Raw genomic sequence first — 16,757 nt, 5'->3', positions numbered from 1 at the left:
CTGCCCTGGAGCGCTGGGCCGGGGGCGCGGGGGTGGGGGGGCAGGGCAGGTTCTGGGCCCACCCCCAGGTGGCGGACCCGCGGGCTTGTCTCAGGCCGCGCGGAGACCGTGGGGAAGCGCTGGGCGGGGGCACGAGGGGGGTCCCTGGGCAGCCCCGAGCAGGTGCAGCCGCAGCCCGGCGTGTGGGCTCTCGCTCCCCGGCAGGGACGGAGCCGGGGCCCCCGGGTTGCCGTTCCGACGCGCGCTGCTCAGAAACCGCGCTCGCCGGGCCGGGGACGCATCAGCGCGTCCTGAGTTTATTGGAGAGGCGCCCTCCTCCCCGCCCCCACCCTGGGGGACACCCGGGAGTCCGGCAGTCCTCCGTGGAGAAGTCCGGGGCGTGACGGGTGGTCTGGGATTCGAGGCTCTAAAGGTAGCCTGAGGGACAGCACGGTGGGGAGGGCCCGTCCTGCCTCCTGGGTGCGCAGTGGGCGCGGGGACGCACCCCCGTGAGAAAGCACTGCGGGGGCCCTCCTCGCGTTCCTGGTTGGGGGGCGCCCCACGATCCTGTGAGCTGCGAGTCCCGCCGCCCCAGGGCGGCTGCCCCGCCCCCGCCCCGCCCCCTCTGTGCGGGGTTTGAAACGTGACGTAAAGGTGTAAGGAATTTAAAATAAACCGCGCCCTTCAAAGCGAGCCGTTTCGCAGTAGCGTTTCCAGCTGGTGTAGGAAGGAGGCGGCGGGGCTGTTGAGCTGCGGAGGGGAGGAGCTGCAGCTGCGGGCAGGACCCCTGACCTGGCCGACCGGCCTCTGTCTGCGCCCCCTGCTTGCCTGATGGAGCCGCTGAGAGCTGGGTCCTGAGGCCCACGCTTCGGTTCTGAGGTCTGCAAGGGACTGGCCGAGCCTGGGTGGCAGCAAAGTCCTCCTCTGGGCTTTGGGCGTGGCCCTGCCCTCGTGCCCAGGTGGGGTGCCTGGACAGGTCTACAGGGCCCCGCAAGCCGCTGGAGGAGTCCGCCGCATCTGAACCCCGCGGGGCCTGGAGAACGTCCTCCCCCTGGGGAAAGCACAGCTTGGGCAGGGGTGTGGGCTGCCCTGGGGGTCGCTGGGGGCCCGGGGCCGGGCTCCGGGTTTGGCGGCCGGCTGCAGTGCATGCTGCCCTCCACGTCAGTGGGGAGGGTGGGGCCCCTGTGTTGCTCTCTGGAGGGGAAGGAAACAGGCACAGGGCCCCGGAGCAGCAAGGCCAGGCAGGGGCTCAGGGCCAGGGCCTGTGGGTTTCCCCCGGCCTCGGTCAGGGTGCTGGGGTGCGGCGCGGGGGCCGTGGGCGCATAGGTGGAGGCTGTGCCTCCCTGCCGGGAACCGGGAGGAGCGTGAGCACCCAGGTTGTCGCAAGCTACTGGCCAGCTGGCCGGGGGAAGGAGCTCCCTGGCCGGTTACACCTCAGCTTGATGAACCGCCACGTGAGGCCGCAGGCGTTGGGCCCACTGGGTCGTGGGGGGAAGCCCGTAAAATTCAGCAGCCCGAACCCACCGTAGACGTGGCCGGGGAGCCGAGACGTCCAAGGGAAACTGAGAGGACCCAGCTTTAGGTGTGCCGGCTGTGTGTGCGTTGGGGCTGGTGGGAAGGTGGGGGCTGGGCCGTGACACGGTGCAGTTGCTAGAGGAGGAGGGAGGGGGCAGCTCCTTGGCCACAGTGCCCTGGGAGGTGGGACGGAGGGACACTGTCCCATTCTCTTTTTGCCTCGTATGTGCATCTGCAGAAAAGCTCGAGTGTCTGGTGCCCCTTGGGAGGTGGATCTGCATGTAGGGCTAGAGGTGCCACTGGTCCTCTGGTCTCCACTCAAACGGACACGGGGTCGCTGCTCTCTCCAGGGATGCCACACCTCTGTCTCCCACCCAGACCCCACAGGCCGGAGCACAGCAAAAGAGCCCTCCTCGGTCCACAGCAGTTTTTGGGTCATGTGTTCCACGGAACCAAGGATGGGAGAGGCCCCACCTGGTGGAGATCCCTGTGTCCCCACCTCTCAGGCCCTGGGGTTTGCAGTCCTGGGAGTGAGTCAGGGCTGCAGGGCACTGGCCTGGTCCTCATCCAGGATGAGTGGGGACCGAAACTCCCGGCCTTGCAGGTACGGCTCCAGACCCTGGGAACAAAGAAGTCATGATGTCCACTATTCAGCTCTGTCCTTAAGAGGGTTACAAATTCACCTTGAGCCAGTGTGGGGTAGGGTGAGAAAGGCTCCAGGAGCAAGGATTGGATGCCATTTCTAGCCCCAACCCCTGATGAATCTTTTGGGCAAGCTCAGACCAGATCTTCTCAAAAGGGTTGGGGCCAGCTTTCCTCACTCAGCAAGGCGTCCATTAAAATCTTCCTGGCTGGAACCCCAAACTCTCACCCCACCTGATATTCTCCTGCTTCTCCAAGATTATGACAGCATCTTAACTCATCACCCACCCCATTCCCGGAAGATCCTCCATATCTTAAAAAACTATTTCCCGGGGCACCTGGGTGGCTCAGTCGGTAAGCAACTGCCTTTGGCTCAGGTCATGATCCCAGGGTCCTGGGACTGAGCCCTGCGTGGAGCTCCCTACTTGGCAGGAAGCCTGCTTCTCCCTCTCCCACTCCCCCTGCTTGTGTTCCCTCTCTTGCCGTTTCTCTGTGGAATAAATAAATAAAAGCTTAAAAAAAAAAAAAGAACTGTTTCCTTATCAGTAAACTGAATCAGAGCTCTTTCTGCCCTAGCACGCACTTCTCCCCAGTGCCCCCCTCCGGATCACACATGGCCCACCCCAGAAAGCCCGTGTGGGCCGGTGGGCTCTCACCTCTCCCGAGTAGGACACCAAGGGCGAGATCTCACAGATGGCGGGAGGCTCTCTGCTGCCGGGCAGGCTGTGGGAGTCCATGCATCAGCACCTGCTCCTGGGTGCGTGTCCTGGGGCTGTCCTTGAATGACCCGGCTCCCAAAGCTCTTTTCTCAGCTAAACCCCCTTTTCCTGCACACTCAGAGCCCTCAGCAGACTGCCCCTGCCCAAGTGATAGGCTCTTACTTGGTTGGGAAAACAGCCCTGCAGGCCCCCCACAGCACCTGGGCCGATGGAGGCAGGTGGAGGAGGTGGCTGCGGACAACCAAGGACACAGAACCCTACCATCCTGTGCTTTGCCGGCCCTGAAGTGTGACCTGCCTTGCCAGCTTCCACACGTCACGCCTCGGTCTTGGTCAGGAAGGGTGGCAGCCGCCCACCTGTCCCCAGGCCCTGGGCCGACCTCAAGGGGCTGGGCCCCAGGCTGCAGGCGGTCTCTGTATGGCCGGACAGGGCCCCTGGCCACCTGCACTCAGTGTGGTGCGAGCTCGAGCCCCAGCCCCAGCTCAGGCCACGGCAGAACCAGCAAGCCCTGGGGCTGGGGGCTGGACCCTGACACCCTTGTCCTCAGCGGAGCGTGCTGAGACCCACGCTCACCTGGGCGGTTCCGGGAGCCGGGCCCCGCAGGCATCCAGGAAGTGGGCCCCTGCCTGCAGGGCCCAGCGGTAATGCTGCATGAGCAGGGCACGCCGGGTGGTGGCGGGGTTGTCCCTGGCAGCTGAGGCTGCGTTCTTCAGCGGAGAGAACTCCTCCTCCCGGGACACCTCAAAGGCCACGAAGCTCCTGTGGGGGAAAGAACTAGTGACTGGAAGTCCTGGCCCCGAGGCCTTGGTCCTGGGCAGGTGCAAGCCGCACCGGGTTCCGATGACTAAGTGGGGGTCACCTCCATGGGGGAGGCCCCGCAAGGACCGCATGTGTCTTTCCTCCTGAGTCCCCTGGGGCTGCATGAGGTCCTTCCACCCCTCCAGCCAAACCCCAGATCCTCGGACCCCAGGGTGAGGGCCAAACCCCCGAAGCCCCCCAGGCATGGCCCGGAAACAGCCTCCTCACTCCAGGCCAGGAGCAGCCAGAGGGCTCGGGAGGGGCAGGGGTGTCTCACGGCCCTGAAGACCGAGGCCATCCCAGACGCTGCCAGGCTCACACCATGGGGGCTGTTTCCTCTGGCCTTCTCCCCGGGCCTGCTTCGGCCCCTACTCCCCACTGCAAAGGGGCACTCCCACTGCGTCCCCCACGAGCCTCCACTTCCCAGCCCGACGAGGCCTCAGAACCCACCACCGATACAGAAAGAGAAAAAAAGAAAACAATGAATGACTTCGAGCACTAACTTAGCAAACCGGAACACATCAAACACAAACTTCTCCATCTTTATCCCGTTTGGTTTTATCGGCTTTACCGGATTTCCCTCCTCATCCACGTACGGAACCTTCTTCACAGCCACGTGTGGCTTCAGCAAGGGCTCAAACTCGCTGGGGGCACAGGAGGACAACAGAGGGAAAGACAGTTCAGATGGGATGTCCCGGGGAGCCCCATCGCCACCTCTCCGCACACCCAGCCACCTAAGACAGCTGGCAGGGGCGCTGGGTGCTGAGCCCGGTCTCTGGGAGGGCGTGGGGATCCCTTCAACCCGCCCCCAGCGCCCCCAACCCCGCCCCACCAAGTCCAAGAGGGAGAGACAGGCCTCAGTGGCCACGTCCTGCCCAGATGACATGGCAGGGGCAAGCCCCAGGGCAAGAGGTAGTGCCTGAGGCCAACGGCCACTCCACGGAAGAGCAGGCCGACTGGGCCCAGAGCCTTACAGCACCCGCTGGGGCTCTGGGGCCCCGGTCGCTGTGGGCCACAGACCACTCTGGCCAGCACCCGCGGCCACCTGCAGAGCACACCTGCTGACCATCTGGAGGAAGTCTCGCGTGAAGAAGTGGTTGCAGATGTTGCCCAGGCCGTAGAGCAGACTCCCGTCGGGCCCGCGCAGCTGCGCAGTCTCGGGGCTGATCTCGCTGTACTCCACCACCTGAGGGACCCCGTCCACCTGGCACACCACACCCACCGGCTCCTCCGGGAACGCCTTTTCCACCACCTGCGGCCGAGGCCTGGGCTGGGAAGGCTGGCTGGCGCCGGGCCAGGCGGGACGGGGCCCGGGGCCGGGGCGGGCTGGGGGAGGCGGGGCCGGGCGGGCAGGCAGGGCTCACCTTCGCCCCGCAGTCTGCGCCGCGAAGCACGCAAAAGCCGATGAAGACGGGGTCAGCCAGCCGCACGAGGATGTTGTCCACGCAGTACACGTGCACGAACTCCACTCCCCGACGCTCCATGTCCTCTAGAATCCGGTGGTCCGACAGGGCACAGTACAGCCCCCCGTTGCCGTCTGCAGAGGGAGAGAGGCACCATTTTCGAGGGATCCCCCTGGGCTTCAGCCTTATCGAGTCCAGGGCATGCTGGAAGCAGGGGAGGCCCCTTGGGGCTGGACCTTGTACCCGAGGCAGCTCTCCGTCACTCTCCAAGTAGCACTCTGGTTGTTTCCTGTGACAGATGGGAACCGAGGCCCAGAGAGGAGAGGCCACTCACCCGGGACCACACAGCCTTCGGGCATAACATTCTGGCCTCTGCCACAGTCCTCCGCACCTCTAATTCCCTCCTTGTTCTGGGCCAGGCGGTCCTTCCTGGGCTCAGGCGTGGGGCATACCTGGGGCCATGGCAACTTTGTCTTTCTGCTCCAGGATGGCCTTGCCATCGAAGGTCACTGCAGGCAGCATGCGCTGCTCAAACATGACCACGTTGCTGGGATCCAGGTGGAAGAAGTCACGCTCCTTGAAGAACTTGGCCGTGGGCCCCAGTGTGAACTCACTGGTCATGATGTACCTTCAAGGAGAGGCGAGGCTGAGCAGGCCGCTGGAAGGGCTCTGGGATACGGGGCTCCGACAGGGGCTGCTGGGGTCCGGGCTGGGGTTGGGGCCCAGGTCTGGATGCTGCGGGGGCAGGGGATTGTTCTGGGGACCAGGTACCGCAGAGAAGGCGCACCAGGGGACGGTGCAGCGGGTCCCGTGGCGCTGGCCGGCAAGCTGCTCCACCCGCTGGATCCGTTCTGCCTGCAGCTGATACAGGGTCTTCCGGCTCGGCAGCCCCACCTGGTACATGCCTTTGGGGTAGGTCACGCCCAGGCGAGTACCCTGCCCCCCCGCCAGCAGCAGCACGGCCACCTTGTTCAGGGAGATCTGGCGGAAACCTGGAGGTGCGGGGTGCCTACCATGAGGGGACACCTGGGACCGGCCACATAAGCCCCCCTTTCACCTCAGAGCAAGCCACACATGCGTCTAGGACTCAAAGACTTCTGACAGCCACAGAAGAGAAATTCCCAAGTAACATTCTGATCCCCTGTGGGCCAGGTGGGGCCCCACCTTGTCCTGGACCCACAGGGGTCTTGATGATGTGCTCCAGGGTTCATTCCCAGCCTAGGTCCTTCAGAGGCAACACCAGGTCAGGCTGGTCAGAGCAGTGCGGCAGGGGCCTCGGGCAGGCTTCCCTCCAGGAGCACCTGCCTCACCTGTCAGGCCCGGAGGCCAGGAGTGCACCTGCGCGAGAGTTCCCTGCGGCCGATTCGCCGTGGGCTGGGCGGCTGGCTAGGCCGGTGCGCCCGCACGAAGCACTCTCCCGAGGGCCGGGCGTCTGGGGGCGGCTGCCACCCTGGCCGCGTTTGGAGCCCCCCACCCCCGTCGCGAGCTGCGAGGGAAAGGGGACTCCACAAAGGAATAAGGTGCGCTCAACTCCTCCAAGTACAACCTCTCCGGTCAGCCCCCCTTTGGGCCAGGCCCGCCCCGCTTACCTTCCTCCTCCCAGAGTCGCCGCATCTCCGGGTCGCACCGGCTCGCGCTGCCCACGCACTCGGGGGGCAGGGGCCGCAGGCGCGCGGCCAGGTCGGGCCGCGGGCCCGGGGGGTGCGCGCAGGCCGCAGCCGCGCGCCGGCAGTGCTCGCGCAGCGCCTCCGGCTCCAGCGCCCCCAGCTCGGCCAGGAACGCGGCGCGGGGCCCCGGCGGCAGCTCGGCGCAGAAGCGCAGCAGGTGTTCCTGGCCCGCGCGCTGCAGCCGGGCGCGCACCTCCCGCTCCGAGGCCATGTCGCCGCCGCCGGCCGCGCGGGCACTCGTGACCCGCGCGCTCCTAGGGGCGTCACGGGACCCAGCGGGCGGGGACGACCCCGGAGGGGCGGGGTCGGGCCGCCCCGCCTCGACCCCGCCCCCGAGCGCCCCCTTCCAGGGCGCCCCGCCCCTCTCCGGCTGTGACCCCGCCCCTGTCCGCTCGGCCGCCGCCAGCGACCTCCGGGGTCTCGCCCGCCGCAGCCTGAGGAGGGGCCGCCAGGCAGGGCGCTAGGGACGCCTGAGGCGTAGGGCCCCGGGGCGCCCCGAGTCGGGAAGCCCCCTCCCGAGATCCGCAAGCCCCCTGGCCCGGGCGCGTGAGGGCTGACTTCAGCTCTAATGCACCCCGCTCTGAACCCGCAGCCCTGACCTGAGGGGGAGGCTGGGGTCTGTCCCTGCACGTGGCCATGTTTGCCTTGACCACGACTGCTGGCGGCTGGGCCGAGCCAGATCATCGGTAGAGTCAGGTGTCTAGATGCCACCGAGGACCCGCAGGGCCACCGTGCCTCCTTGGGGGCTCCCTCCTTCACATCCCTCCTCATTGCCGGGTAACCAGAACGGCTCAGCAGCAGCCCTTCGCCCCGCCATATGTTAACTATCGGACTTTAAATATCTTGCTGCTTATTAAAAAGTGTATAGATCAAGTGATATAGATATCTTGCTGTTTATAAACGCCCTTGTGAAAAATGGTGAGTAGCTTTGGCCATTTTGGGACAAAGCTTTCTTCTAGAAAATTAGTTTTTTTAAGTCTAAAAGCAATACAAGCACAGGGTTAAAACAAATTCAAATGGCACTTTGGGACCCAAAACGAAAAGTAACATCTCTCTCAGGCCTGCCGCAGCTAACCCCTGTTCAGGCAACTGTGTCTCCCTGCACGTGGGTTCTGCACAAAGGGACTCCCACAAACCCCCTTCCTGGGTTAGGAAGTAGAGCTTCCCACAGCACCCGGGGGGCCCACTCTAAGTCCTGGTGGACCTGAAAGAAGTTATCTTCCAAGGATAACCTTAGGCCTGCCTCTGGGCCTTTGCACTGGCCGTTCCTCCTGCCTGGGCTGCTCTTTCCCAGAAAGTGACTTCCGGGCCCACTTCTCCGGGTCTCTACTCATGTGTTGCCTCCTCGGGGAGACCCTCCCAGGTCACGTTGGCTCAGAGAGCACCCTCCCATTTCCGTCTCTGTTCCTTCCTGCTTTTCTGTGTTCTCCCCTGCCCAAGTGCCCCAAGGAAGGGAAACTCCATGACAGCTGGAGGTAATTTGGTTCGCTGCTCTGCCCCATCACCTTAGATCAACGCCCAGCACACAGTATGTGTTCAGTAAATGTTTGTGGAATGAATGAACGAGTGTTAGATCCCACACCTAGCTCAGTGCCTGGGCTACATCAAGCGTTCAGGGAGTGCTTGCTGAATGAACGAACGGTCTGCTTCAATAGTTTGGGTAGCCGAAGGGCACATGTTAGAGGGGGAGGTGCGCATGGGGGGTAGGGAGCCCAGTAGCAGAGTGGGGGCTAGAGTCCAGGAGGCTCTCAGCCCCACACATGTGCCCTTGAAGGCAGGTGTCACATGATCTCAAAGCTCATCCTCAGAGTGGCCCCCAAACCTCCTTCAAGACGCGGTGTGGGGCTGAGATCAGAAGGGTTCGGACAGTTGAGGCTGGGTAGCCGGAGGCACCTGAAGGGCCAGAGAGGGAGAGCTGCCCACATGGGCAGATGGCAGGGGCCACCAGTGAGGGAGAGGTGAGTAACAAGCTCCTGGACAGCCTGGCAAAGGCGGGCTTGTGGCCCAGGAATCACCTTCCTTGTGCCCTGGGGCTTCATCCAGAGGGTTCAGGTGAGCCAGGGTCCAGAGGCCAGCACGGGCCCCCAGTTCTCCTGCAGCGTGGGGACCAGAGAACCTGGAACAGGCACAGGGACTGTGTAAGGCTGGGGACAGAGGGCCCCACTGTCCACCTCCACGGAGCTCCAAGCTGGCACAGTAAGAACGTAATTACAGCTGGGACTGGCACCTCAAAAACCACAAGGGCCACTTGGTCTGGGGTCTGGGAAGCCCCCGGGGGTGATAGCGACACTGAAAGGTGCAGAGCTAGGAAAGTGTTGGGTCAGGCTGGAAAGTGGGGTGGAAGGAGAACGTGGTCAGAATGCAGGACGGGAAGTACCCAGGGACCATGCCTTAGTCCCACCCCCACAGCTGGCACTGACTCCAGGGTCTTCGTACCTTCTAGCAGTGCCTAGCCAGGGAAGCCATCAAGAAACCCACAGACGCAGGGCCTCCTCTCCCATGGTTCCTGATGCTCGGAGAAGGCCTTTTTTCAGCACAGTGGGCTCAGGCTCACAGGGGCCTGGCCTGGGTGTTGCTGCCCCACTGTCCTGCTGTCTGTAGCAGCAAGGCTTGCTGCTGCTGGCCACTGGCCTCCACACCCCCACAAACCCCCACAGAGCTGTCTCCAGGCCTCCCCATCCCACCTAAGGGGGGCGTTTCCATTGTGATTTCCAGGATGAGGCTTCCCACGTGTGGGCTACCCACCAAGCCTCCACTGTGGGCCAGACCGATTCTAGGCTCTGGGGTGGCCCTGTCCTACTTCCAGAAAGCACAGGGAGGGACACATGGGGAGAGAAGCACCATCACGAGAAGACAGCCTCATGCTGTGAAGATCAGGACACATCACTTTCAAGGTGTGGGTCAGGTGCCTGAGTGGAGCTTCAAAGGATGCAGAGTGGTCAGCCCCGAGCAGAGGGGGAAAGGTGTTCCCGGTGGGGGAGCTACCATGTGCAAGGGCCCAGAGGTGAGGGGCGGCTGCGGACCCTAAGCATGGAGGACCCGGGCAGGTTGTGCTGGAAGGAGAGTAGGAGGGGGAGACGAACGGCAGGACAAACAGCTTGAATGCTGGAACTTTGTCTAGTCCTGTCACTAAAGGGGAAGGCAGGGGTGGATCAGGCTCCATGGGGAACCCCAGGCTCCAGCTTTCTAGGTCCTTCCAAAATTCCTTACCACAATGGAGCCCCAGCTTTGAGGGCTGTGAAATTAATAAAGGGAAGCGTCTTTAGAATGGAGTCAGGAGGGGCGCCTGGGTGGCTCAGTGGGTTAAGCCTCTGCCTTCGGCTCCGGTCGTGATCTCAGGGTCCCCGCATCCGGCTCTCTGCTCAGCAGGGAGCCTGCCTCTCCCCACTCCCCCCTCCCCGCCTGCTACTCTGCCTGCTTGTGATCTCTCTCTCTGTCAAATAAAAAATAAATAAATAAAATCTTAAAAAAAAAAAAAAAAAAAGAATGGAGTCAGGAAACCCTGATGGGAGGAGCTCTCCTGAACAGAGCACCTGGCCCAGATGACGTCACTTTCCTGGGCAGGAAGAAATTCGATTTACTACCCTAACTGGAGGAAGTTCTCTTCTTGAAGACACCGCCCGCTAAGCTCCAGCCCCCTCCCAGACTGGCCAGACAGAAGGATTGGATCCTGGCTGGAAATGAAGCAGGGGCCACTGGGGACACAGGGCTGCCTGGCTGGCCTGAAGAGGCCGAGAGAGTTGGCGCCGCTGGAGAGAGTGTCCAGCCAGAGGAAGAGGCTGGAGCAGAGGACTTTGGAAGCGGAGGAGAGCTGGTGGCCAGATGGGGATCTGGGGACACAGGAAAAAGTGGCTTTGTCCTGCAGTAGGCAGGAAAGGCCAGGCTATCCCCAGGGACAAGGCGAGGAGCTAGCAGCAGTGTGGACAGAGAGGCCTCTGTGAGGGGAAGCGCCCAGCTGGCGGGAGCCCACAGACCTCTTGGGACTGTCCCGGTAAATGGGCCCCCGAGTCGGGGTGCCTGGGCCAGGAGACCCCGAGCAGGGGGCGAAGAGTCCCCAGGGAAGCCAGACGGGGAAGGTGACTCCCTGGAGGAGGTGTGCTTCCCGTCCTTACCCCCGCGAGGACACTGGGGACAGGTTTTCCGTAGGCCCCGCCCCTCGGAGAGGGCCGAACCGCGGCGAGAGGGCTGCGGGTGGCAGGGGGAGCAGAAAGGGGTCCGCACGGGGCGCCCTCCCCGACCCCCGAGGCCGAGGGGAGGCCGAGCTGCGGGACTCCCGCTGCCCCCCGCCCGCCCGTGCGGGGCCTCCGCGCACCCCGGCCGCAGCCCGCACGGCGGCGGGAGCGCGCGGGGCGGGGCCCTCGGCGGAAAATCAAACCAGGCTGGCGGCCTCTCAGCCAATCCGAGAGCAGACGGGCCTGCTTCGGCCAATGGCCGCCGCGAATGCTAATGAGCGCTGACGCCACGAGGAGGGTCCATTCAAAAAGTCGCAGCTATTGTCGCGGCGGGCCGCGCGGGGACGGAGCCGGGGCCGCAGCCGGGGCCGCAGCCGGGGCCGCAGCCGGGGCCGCGCGGGGACGGAGCCGGGGCCGCGCGGGGACGGAGCCGGGGCCGCGCGGGGCCGCAGCCGGGGCCGCAGTCGGCGGCGGCCGCCCATGGCCGGAGCCGCGATGGCCGAGCCGGGCCGCGGGCCGCCGGCCGCGCCGGGCACCGAGGGGCTGCCGCGCGCCTTCCTGCAGAGCCTGCGCACCCTGTTCGACATCCTGGACGACCGGCGGCGCGGCTGCGTGCACCTGCGCGAGATCGAGTCCCGCTGGCAGGGCGCCGACGCGCACGAGCTGCCCCGCGGCGTGCTGGAGGGCCTGCGCCGGGTGGCCCCGGCCAGCGGCTACCTGACCTTCGAGCGCTTCGTGGCCGGCCTGCGCACCTCGCTGCTGAGCGCCGACGGCGGCCCGCGGGGCCAGGCGCGCGCCCCGGCCCGGGGGGGCTGCCCGGCGCCGCCCGGGGGTCCGCAGCCGCCGCCGCGCCTGGTGTTCGCGCCCGCGGACGAGCCGCGGACGGTCCTGGAGAGGAAGCCCCTACCCCTGGGCTCGCGGCCCCCGGCGGCCGGCCCCGGCGGCGCGGCCCGGAGCCTGGAGAAGCTGTGCGGGCCCGCGGAGGCGGCGCCCGGTCCCGCGGAGCCCGAGCGGCCCCAGGGCGCGGCGCTGGAGCGGAGCCCGAGCGCGGACGCTGGTGAGTGCGGGGCGGCCCGCGGCCCCGCCTGGTAGCTGCCCTCCGCCCCCCACCCCGCCGCCGACCCCCGCGACCTGCGCCTCAGGCCGGAGCCGGAGAGGTGCTGCCGGTGCCTCTTGTGCCCCGGGGGGCGGGGGCGAGCCGCTGAGTGAGCCCGAGGGCCGTGAGCGCCCAGAGGGAAGGGGCCCTCTTGCCTTTCCCGGTGTGCTGCGGGGCCAGGAGGCAGGAAGCCCCTCCCCCGCCACCGTGGGGGAGGCCACCAGGGCCAAGGGGCTGGGGGGTGACTCCAGACTCCCCCAGAAAGTCGCCCTACCCAGCCTGAGCTGAGTACTGGGGATTCCCGCCCCACACCTGGGGACACTAAGGCTCTCAGTCGCCCTCGGATAACAGCCTAGGCCGAGGAGTTTCCCTCTAGTTCAGAGGAGAGAGGGTCCGCCGGACTGAGAGGGCCCCCTTCCGCCTTTCTTGGGTCCTTAGCTCGGCAGCTCTACCAAGAGGGCTGGGCCCACTGCCTCCCCACCCCAGGCAGGATGGACACCTCCCAGGAAGACCTGATGGGGTTGCCAGGAAGAGTGACCTGGTTGGGTGGGTCTCCAGCCCAATCTTCAAGGCCTAACGGGCTGACACCAGGGAAAGACGCAAATGCAGCAAACCACTCCCTGCCCCTGCCCCTCCCTGGTGGGGGGGTGGCCAGCGGGGTCCTTGCCCGGCTTTGGTGCAGTGGGCAGTGACAGGAGATGGCTGGATGACCCCTGTGGGCCCCTCTGGTGTCTGCTCTGGGAATAGCAGCTGCCTTACGGATGGGACGTGGTCCCCTCCCCACCTCAGACGCCCACCACAGCAACTGCCAGCCCTTCCTATGCCTTCACCGCCCCGCCAGGCTCACCGGGCCTCCGCCCAAGCCTTGCCCGTATTCCCCAGCCCCATGACTGGCTCCCGGGCTCTGTGGCAAAGCCGGCCCCCAGCCCGTCGCAGGGTGGGGGCTCTCCCTGCTCCTCACTGGCCAGCCCCTCCGTCCCTGTGGTCTGGGGAGGCGGGGGGCACTCCTGGGTGCATGGCTGGAGCCGTCCCCAAGGCTCCACATACCTGAAAATCAGCGTGGGGTTGGGTTTGGGAACCTCCGGCCTGTGGCCCAGCCCTGCTCTGTCCTGGGGCCCTGGGTGGCCCTAGGTCACCTGCTGCGCCTTTCTGAGGATTCGGCACAGGGCTGGGCAGGTGACACGTGCTCACCACGGGGCAGCTTGAGCCTCAGGCCAGCCTCTCACTGTCCCCTTTACAGACAGAGGCCCAGACCAGAGGCGCAGCATGTGCGTGGAGTCCAAATCGGCAGCTCCGAGACCCCCAGCTTCCCAGGAAGGGAGAGACCCCCACCCTGGGGACCCAGACCCCCCTTCTTTGGCCCTGTTGGAGCTCAGTGCACCCAGGCCTACCCTGGCCCAGTGGGTACAGGCTGCTGGCTCAGGCCCAGATGGGGATAGGGCTGCCTGCACCTGCTGGTCATCCGACAGAACACCCAGGGTGCTGTCATCTGGGAGCTGCCCCCAGACCAAGCCCAGGTGTTCTGTGGCTGTTCCCCGCCCCCCAGCGTCCCTCTGCTGTGTCTTCTCTGCCCGCCGTATAGCACGGGCAGGTTGGGACGTGATCTCTGGGCTTGCTTGTAGCCTGTCCGCTGCGGCTGCCTGGAGGCCTGCCCTGACACCTGGTGCCAACCCGGTGGACGTGTCCGCTTCTTGCTTCACCCCCCACTCCCCTTAGCCAGTGCCGGGGGCATAGCCTGTGAGGCCGAGCCTGGTGTAGGGGGACAAGGCCAGGGATCCACTCCTCCCCTCTTGTGTCGCCCTGCATACGCTCCCGTTCCCCAGGGAAGCCAGCTGGCCCTGCTGGCTTGTCACCCCCAAGCCGACTCCGCTGCAGGGGTCTCTAAGCCATAGGAGCTGCTAGGTTATGTGCCGAGTGAGGTGTCGGCATGTGTATGCTGGCCCAAGGTCATGTTTTATCCCTCCTGGGAGGAGTTGGGTCTGGGCCGCCTGTACCCTCCCATTTCCCCTGCACTGACTCTTGTCACCCTTAAAGGCCCTGGCAGACAAGGAGCCGGGAAGCCCGGGGCCCTGCTCACTCACCCTATTCCCCGCAGCCTTTGAGCCCCTGCAGGGTACACAAGTACTCTGGGCACGGGGGGACACCCAAACTGGGCAAAGCCCTTGCCCTCCAGGCGCTCGTGCTGGGGCACATCTGTGGGCACACACATCTGTGTTGTGTGTACAAACCTGCAGCTTCAAGGGCCACACGGCCCTCCCAGGGTGAGGGGAGTTTGTGGGGATCGAGTGGGGAACTGGACCGCACAGAGGCAAGGTGTGTACAGGGCTAGGCGGTGGCCTAGGGATGGGTTGAGATGGGGGGCTCTGTGCAGAGGCCCCGAATCGCCCACGAGCCCAGAGGCACGTCGGCCCGGACACCCAGCTCTGCACCGCCGGGCTTGGGGCGGAGGCGTTGGGCCTGACTAGGCAGGCCTGGAAATGAGCCAGGGTCTTGCCTCCCTCCACAGGTGCGCGGGCCTGCAGGCCCCGGGAGCTCGGCCTGGGCGATGCCCTTCGGGTCCCCCGTGCCCGAGGGGAGCGTCGGAGGCACACCATCACCAACGGCGTGGACTGTGACCTGGTGGGTGAGGGCTCTGGGGGATTGTCGTGTTGCCTGGGATTGGACTTGGCCCCCACGCTTGGTCTCCTGGACCAGCCCTCCTCCTGGGAGGTAGCCGCCAAGCCTGGGTTCCGGGGGGCTGGCATGGCAGTTGGTTACAAACATGTCTCCCCACGTGGGCTTGAATCCACTGGGGGACGGCTCGTGGCCTTCAGGGAGAAGAGGGCCTGGGTGTGCGGCGGCGTGCGGAGCGGGCATGGCCCCTCCCCAGCTCGCCCAGCTCCCTGGCCCTGTGCGCGCCGCTCGCCCTGAAGGGAGCTGCGAGCTGGGGGTGCTGTCCCCGCTCCTCGGGAGAAGGTGCGCGGGGGGCCGAGGGCAGGCGGTGTCCCGTGGGGTGCAGGTGCGGGCAGGTCGGCGCTGGTGGGGCTGGTCTGCCGTGCGTGGCCGGGGTTCCTCACGAGCACGTGGCCTCCCCGCGCGTGGCAGCTGAAGCAGGTGCAGGAGCTGGAGCAGGAGAAGGAGGTGCTGCTGCAGGGCCTGGAGATGATGGCGCGCGGCCGGGACTGGTACCAGCAGCAGCTCCAGCGCGTGCGGGAGCGCCGGCGCCGCCTGGGCCAGAGCAGGGCCCGCGCCGTGAGTGCTGCCCCACGGCTGCCCCCGTCCCCATCCTGAGACCTGTCGGGAGCACGGGTGCTGCCAGGTTGCCAGGACCCCCCCAACACACACACACTGCGTGTGCCCTGGGGCAGGCGTCCCCCCAGCGGCGACACCCGTGGGCTCCGTCTGCTCTGAGCTGTCACTCGAGTGGGGGGTGGGAGCGGCCCCTGTAAGGGCCCCCCCGGGGCGCGGTGGCTGATCTGTGGCCTGTCCTGTTCGCCCACTTCCCCTCTCCTGCTTCCCTCCCAGGACGTGGGCGCTGAGGGGAGCCCCCTCCCGCTGGGCCGGCTGCTGCCCAAGGTTCAGGAGGTGGCCCGGTGCCTGGGGGAGCTGCTGGCTGCGGCCTGTGCCAGCCGGGTGAGTGTCCCCTGTGCCGCCCGGCGCCCGTGCCCAGCGTGGTGCCACGCCTCCCCCTTGCTCTGGAGGCTGTGCCCGGGGATGCCAGGCCCGCCTGACCTGCCTGACCGTGCCCTCCCTCAGGCTCCGCCCTCATTGTCCTCGGGGCCCCTGTGCCCGGCCCCCGCCTCGCCCTCAGCCCCGGGCTGGCAGCAGCAGACCATGCTCATGCTGAAGGAGCAGAACCGGCTCCTCACCCAGGTGAGTGCGGGGAGGGCTGAGGGTGGGGGCCGGAGGCCTGCGGGACCCTGACCGACCTCCCCCCTGCCCAGGAGGTAACCGACAAGAGTGAGCGGATCACGCAGCTGGAGCAGGAGAAATCTGCGCTCATCAAGCAGCTGTTCGAGGCTCGCGCCCTCAGCCAGCAGGACGCCGGGCCCTTGGACTCCACCTTCCTCTAGCTGCCGGTGGGCCCCAACCTGCTCTCGGCCTGCTGTGGTGGTCAGCCCGTGCAGGCCCCTCTCTGAGCCCCGCTGGGCTGAAGACCACCTGACTGGCCTGGACCCAGTTTCCGCCCCCTCTCGCCGTCTGGGTTCCCCTGCAGCCCCCCCCCCCCCCCGGTGGAGCCAGCGGGTGGGCCGTGCGCAAGAGGGCTCCGCGGCCCCGACACGGCTCGCTCCTGGCCTGGGGGGCTGAACCAGGCTGGGGCTGCATTGTGCTGACAGACAAGCTGCGGTGGCCGCCGCCAGTGGGCCGCAGGGGACGCCTGCCCGTGTTTGCCGGATCTCAGGCAGCGCTGGGTGGGCCCCCTGCGGTAGTCACAGCGGGCCCCGCCTCTCTGACCTGGGGTGTCCAGTGGAAGGGGCTGGTCCCACTAGGCTGCACTTCTGGCCGCAGCCAGCAGAGGGTGCCTCGTGCACAACGTCCGGAACTGCCCAGCTGCGGCCAGGGCCAGCGCTGGTCTCCTGCGATGTGTGCCGCCGGGGGCCCAGCAGGAGATTGGGCCCGGGAGCCCAAGGGCATCTTCCCTCCCTGAGGGGCCGGAGCCAATGGAAGGGGTGTCTGGTCCTGGGGGAGCTCCAGAGTTCACACCTGGGCCGAGGCCGGCCTGCCTGCTCCCCCTCACAGACCCCAGGCCTTAAAACAACGTGGGTTAGCGCTCGCGAGCCCGCAGA

At 66.2% G+C, this 16,757-nt stretch overlaps 2 protein-coding genes across 2 annotated transcripts; one reads left to right on the top strand and one right to left on the bottom strand.

Annotated features, from left to right (window-relative positions):
• Window positions 1-1,559: 1,559 nt before the first annotated feature.
• UAP1L1 (UDP-N-acetylglucosamine pyrophosphorylase 1 like 1) lies at window positions 1,560-6,973 on the bottom strand. The gene is made up of 9 exons (XM_080820846.1): window positions 6,646-6,973; window positions 5,844-6,048; window positions 5,509-5,684; window positions 5,018-5,190; window positions 4,712-4,905; window positions 4,157-4,297; window positions 3,429-3,614; window positions 2,793-2,859; window positions 1,560-2,113 (listed from the first exon to the last, which is right to left on the bottom strand). Exons 1-9 carry the CDS (start codon window positions 6,932-6,934, stop codon window positions 2,030-2,032), a joined length of 1,515 nt encoding a protein of 504 aa, XP_080676972.1. The 5' UTR covers window positions 6,935-6,973; the 3' UTR covers window positions 1,560-2,029.
• A 4,402-nt stretch (window positions 6,974-11,375) lies between these two features.
• Window positions 11,376-16,043, top strand: SAPCD2 (suppressor APC domain containing 2; the record flags this gene model as incomplete). The annotated part of the gene is made up of 6 exons (XM_080820263.1): window positions 11,376-11,952; window positions 14,498-14,610; window positions 15,076-15,222; window positions 15,496-15,603; window positions 15,727-15,843; window positions 15,915-16,043. 6 exons carry the CDS (start codon window positions 11,376-11,378, stop codon window positions 16,041-16,043), a joined length of 1,191 nt encoding a protein of 396 aa, XP_080676389.1.
• Between the last annotated feature and the right edge of the window lie 714 nt (window positions 16,044-16,757).

The sequence above is a fragment of the Martes martes genome, assembly GCF_963455335.1.
Source record: "Martes martes genome assembly, chromosome: 12".
In the NCBI taxonomy this organism is placed as follows: Eukaryota; Metazoa; Chordata; class Mammalia; order Carnivora; family Mustelidae; genus Martes; species Martes martes.
The sequence above is the reverse complement of the archived record's forward strand: the minus strand, read 5'-3'. Positions and strand labels throughout refer to the sequence as shown.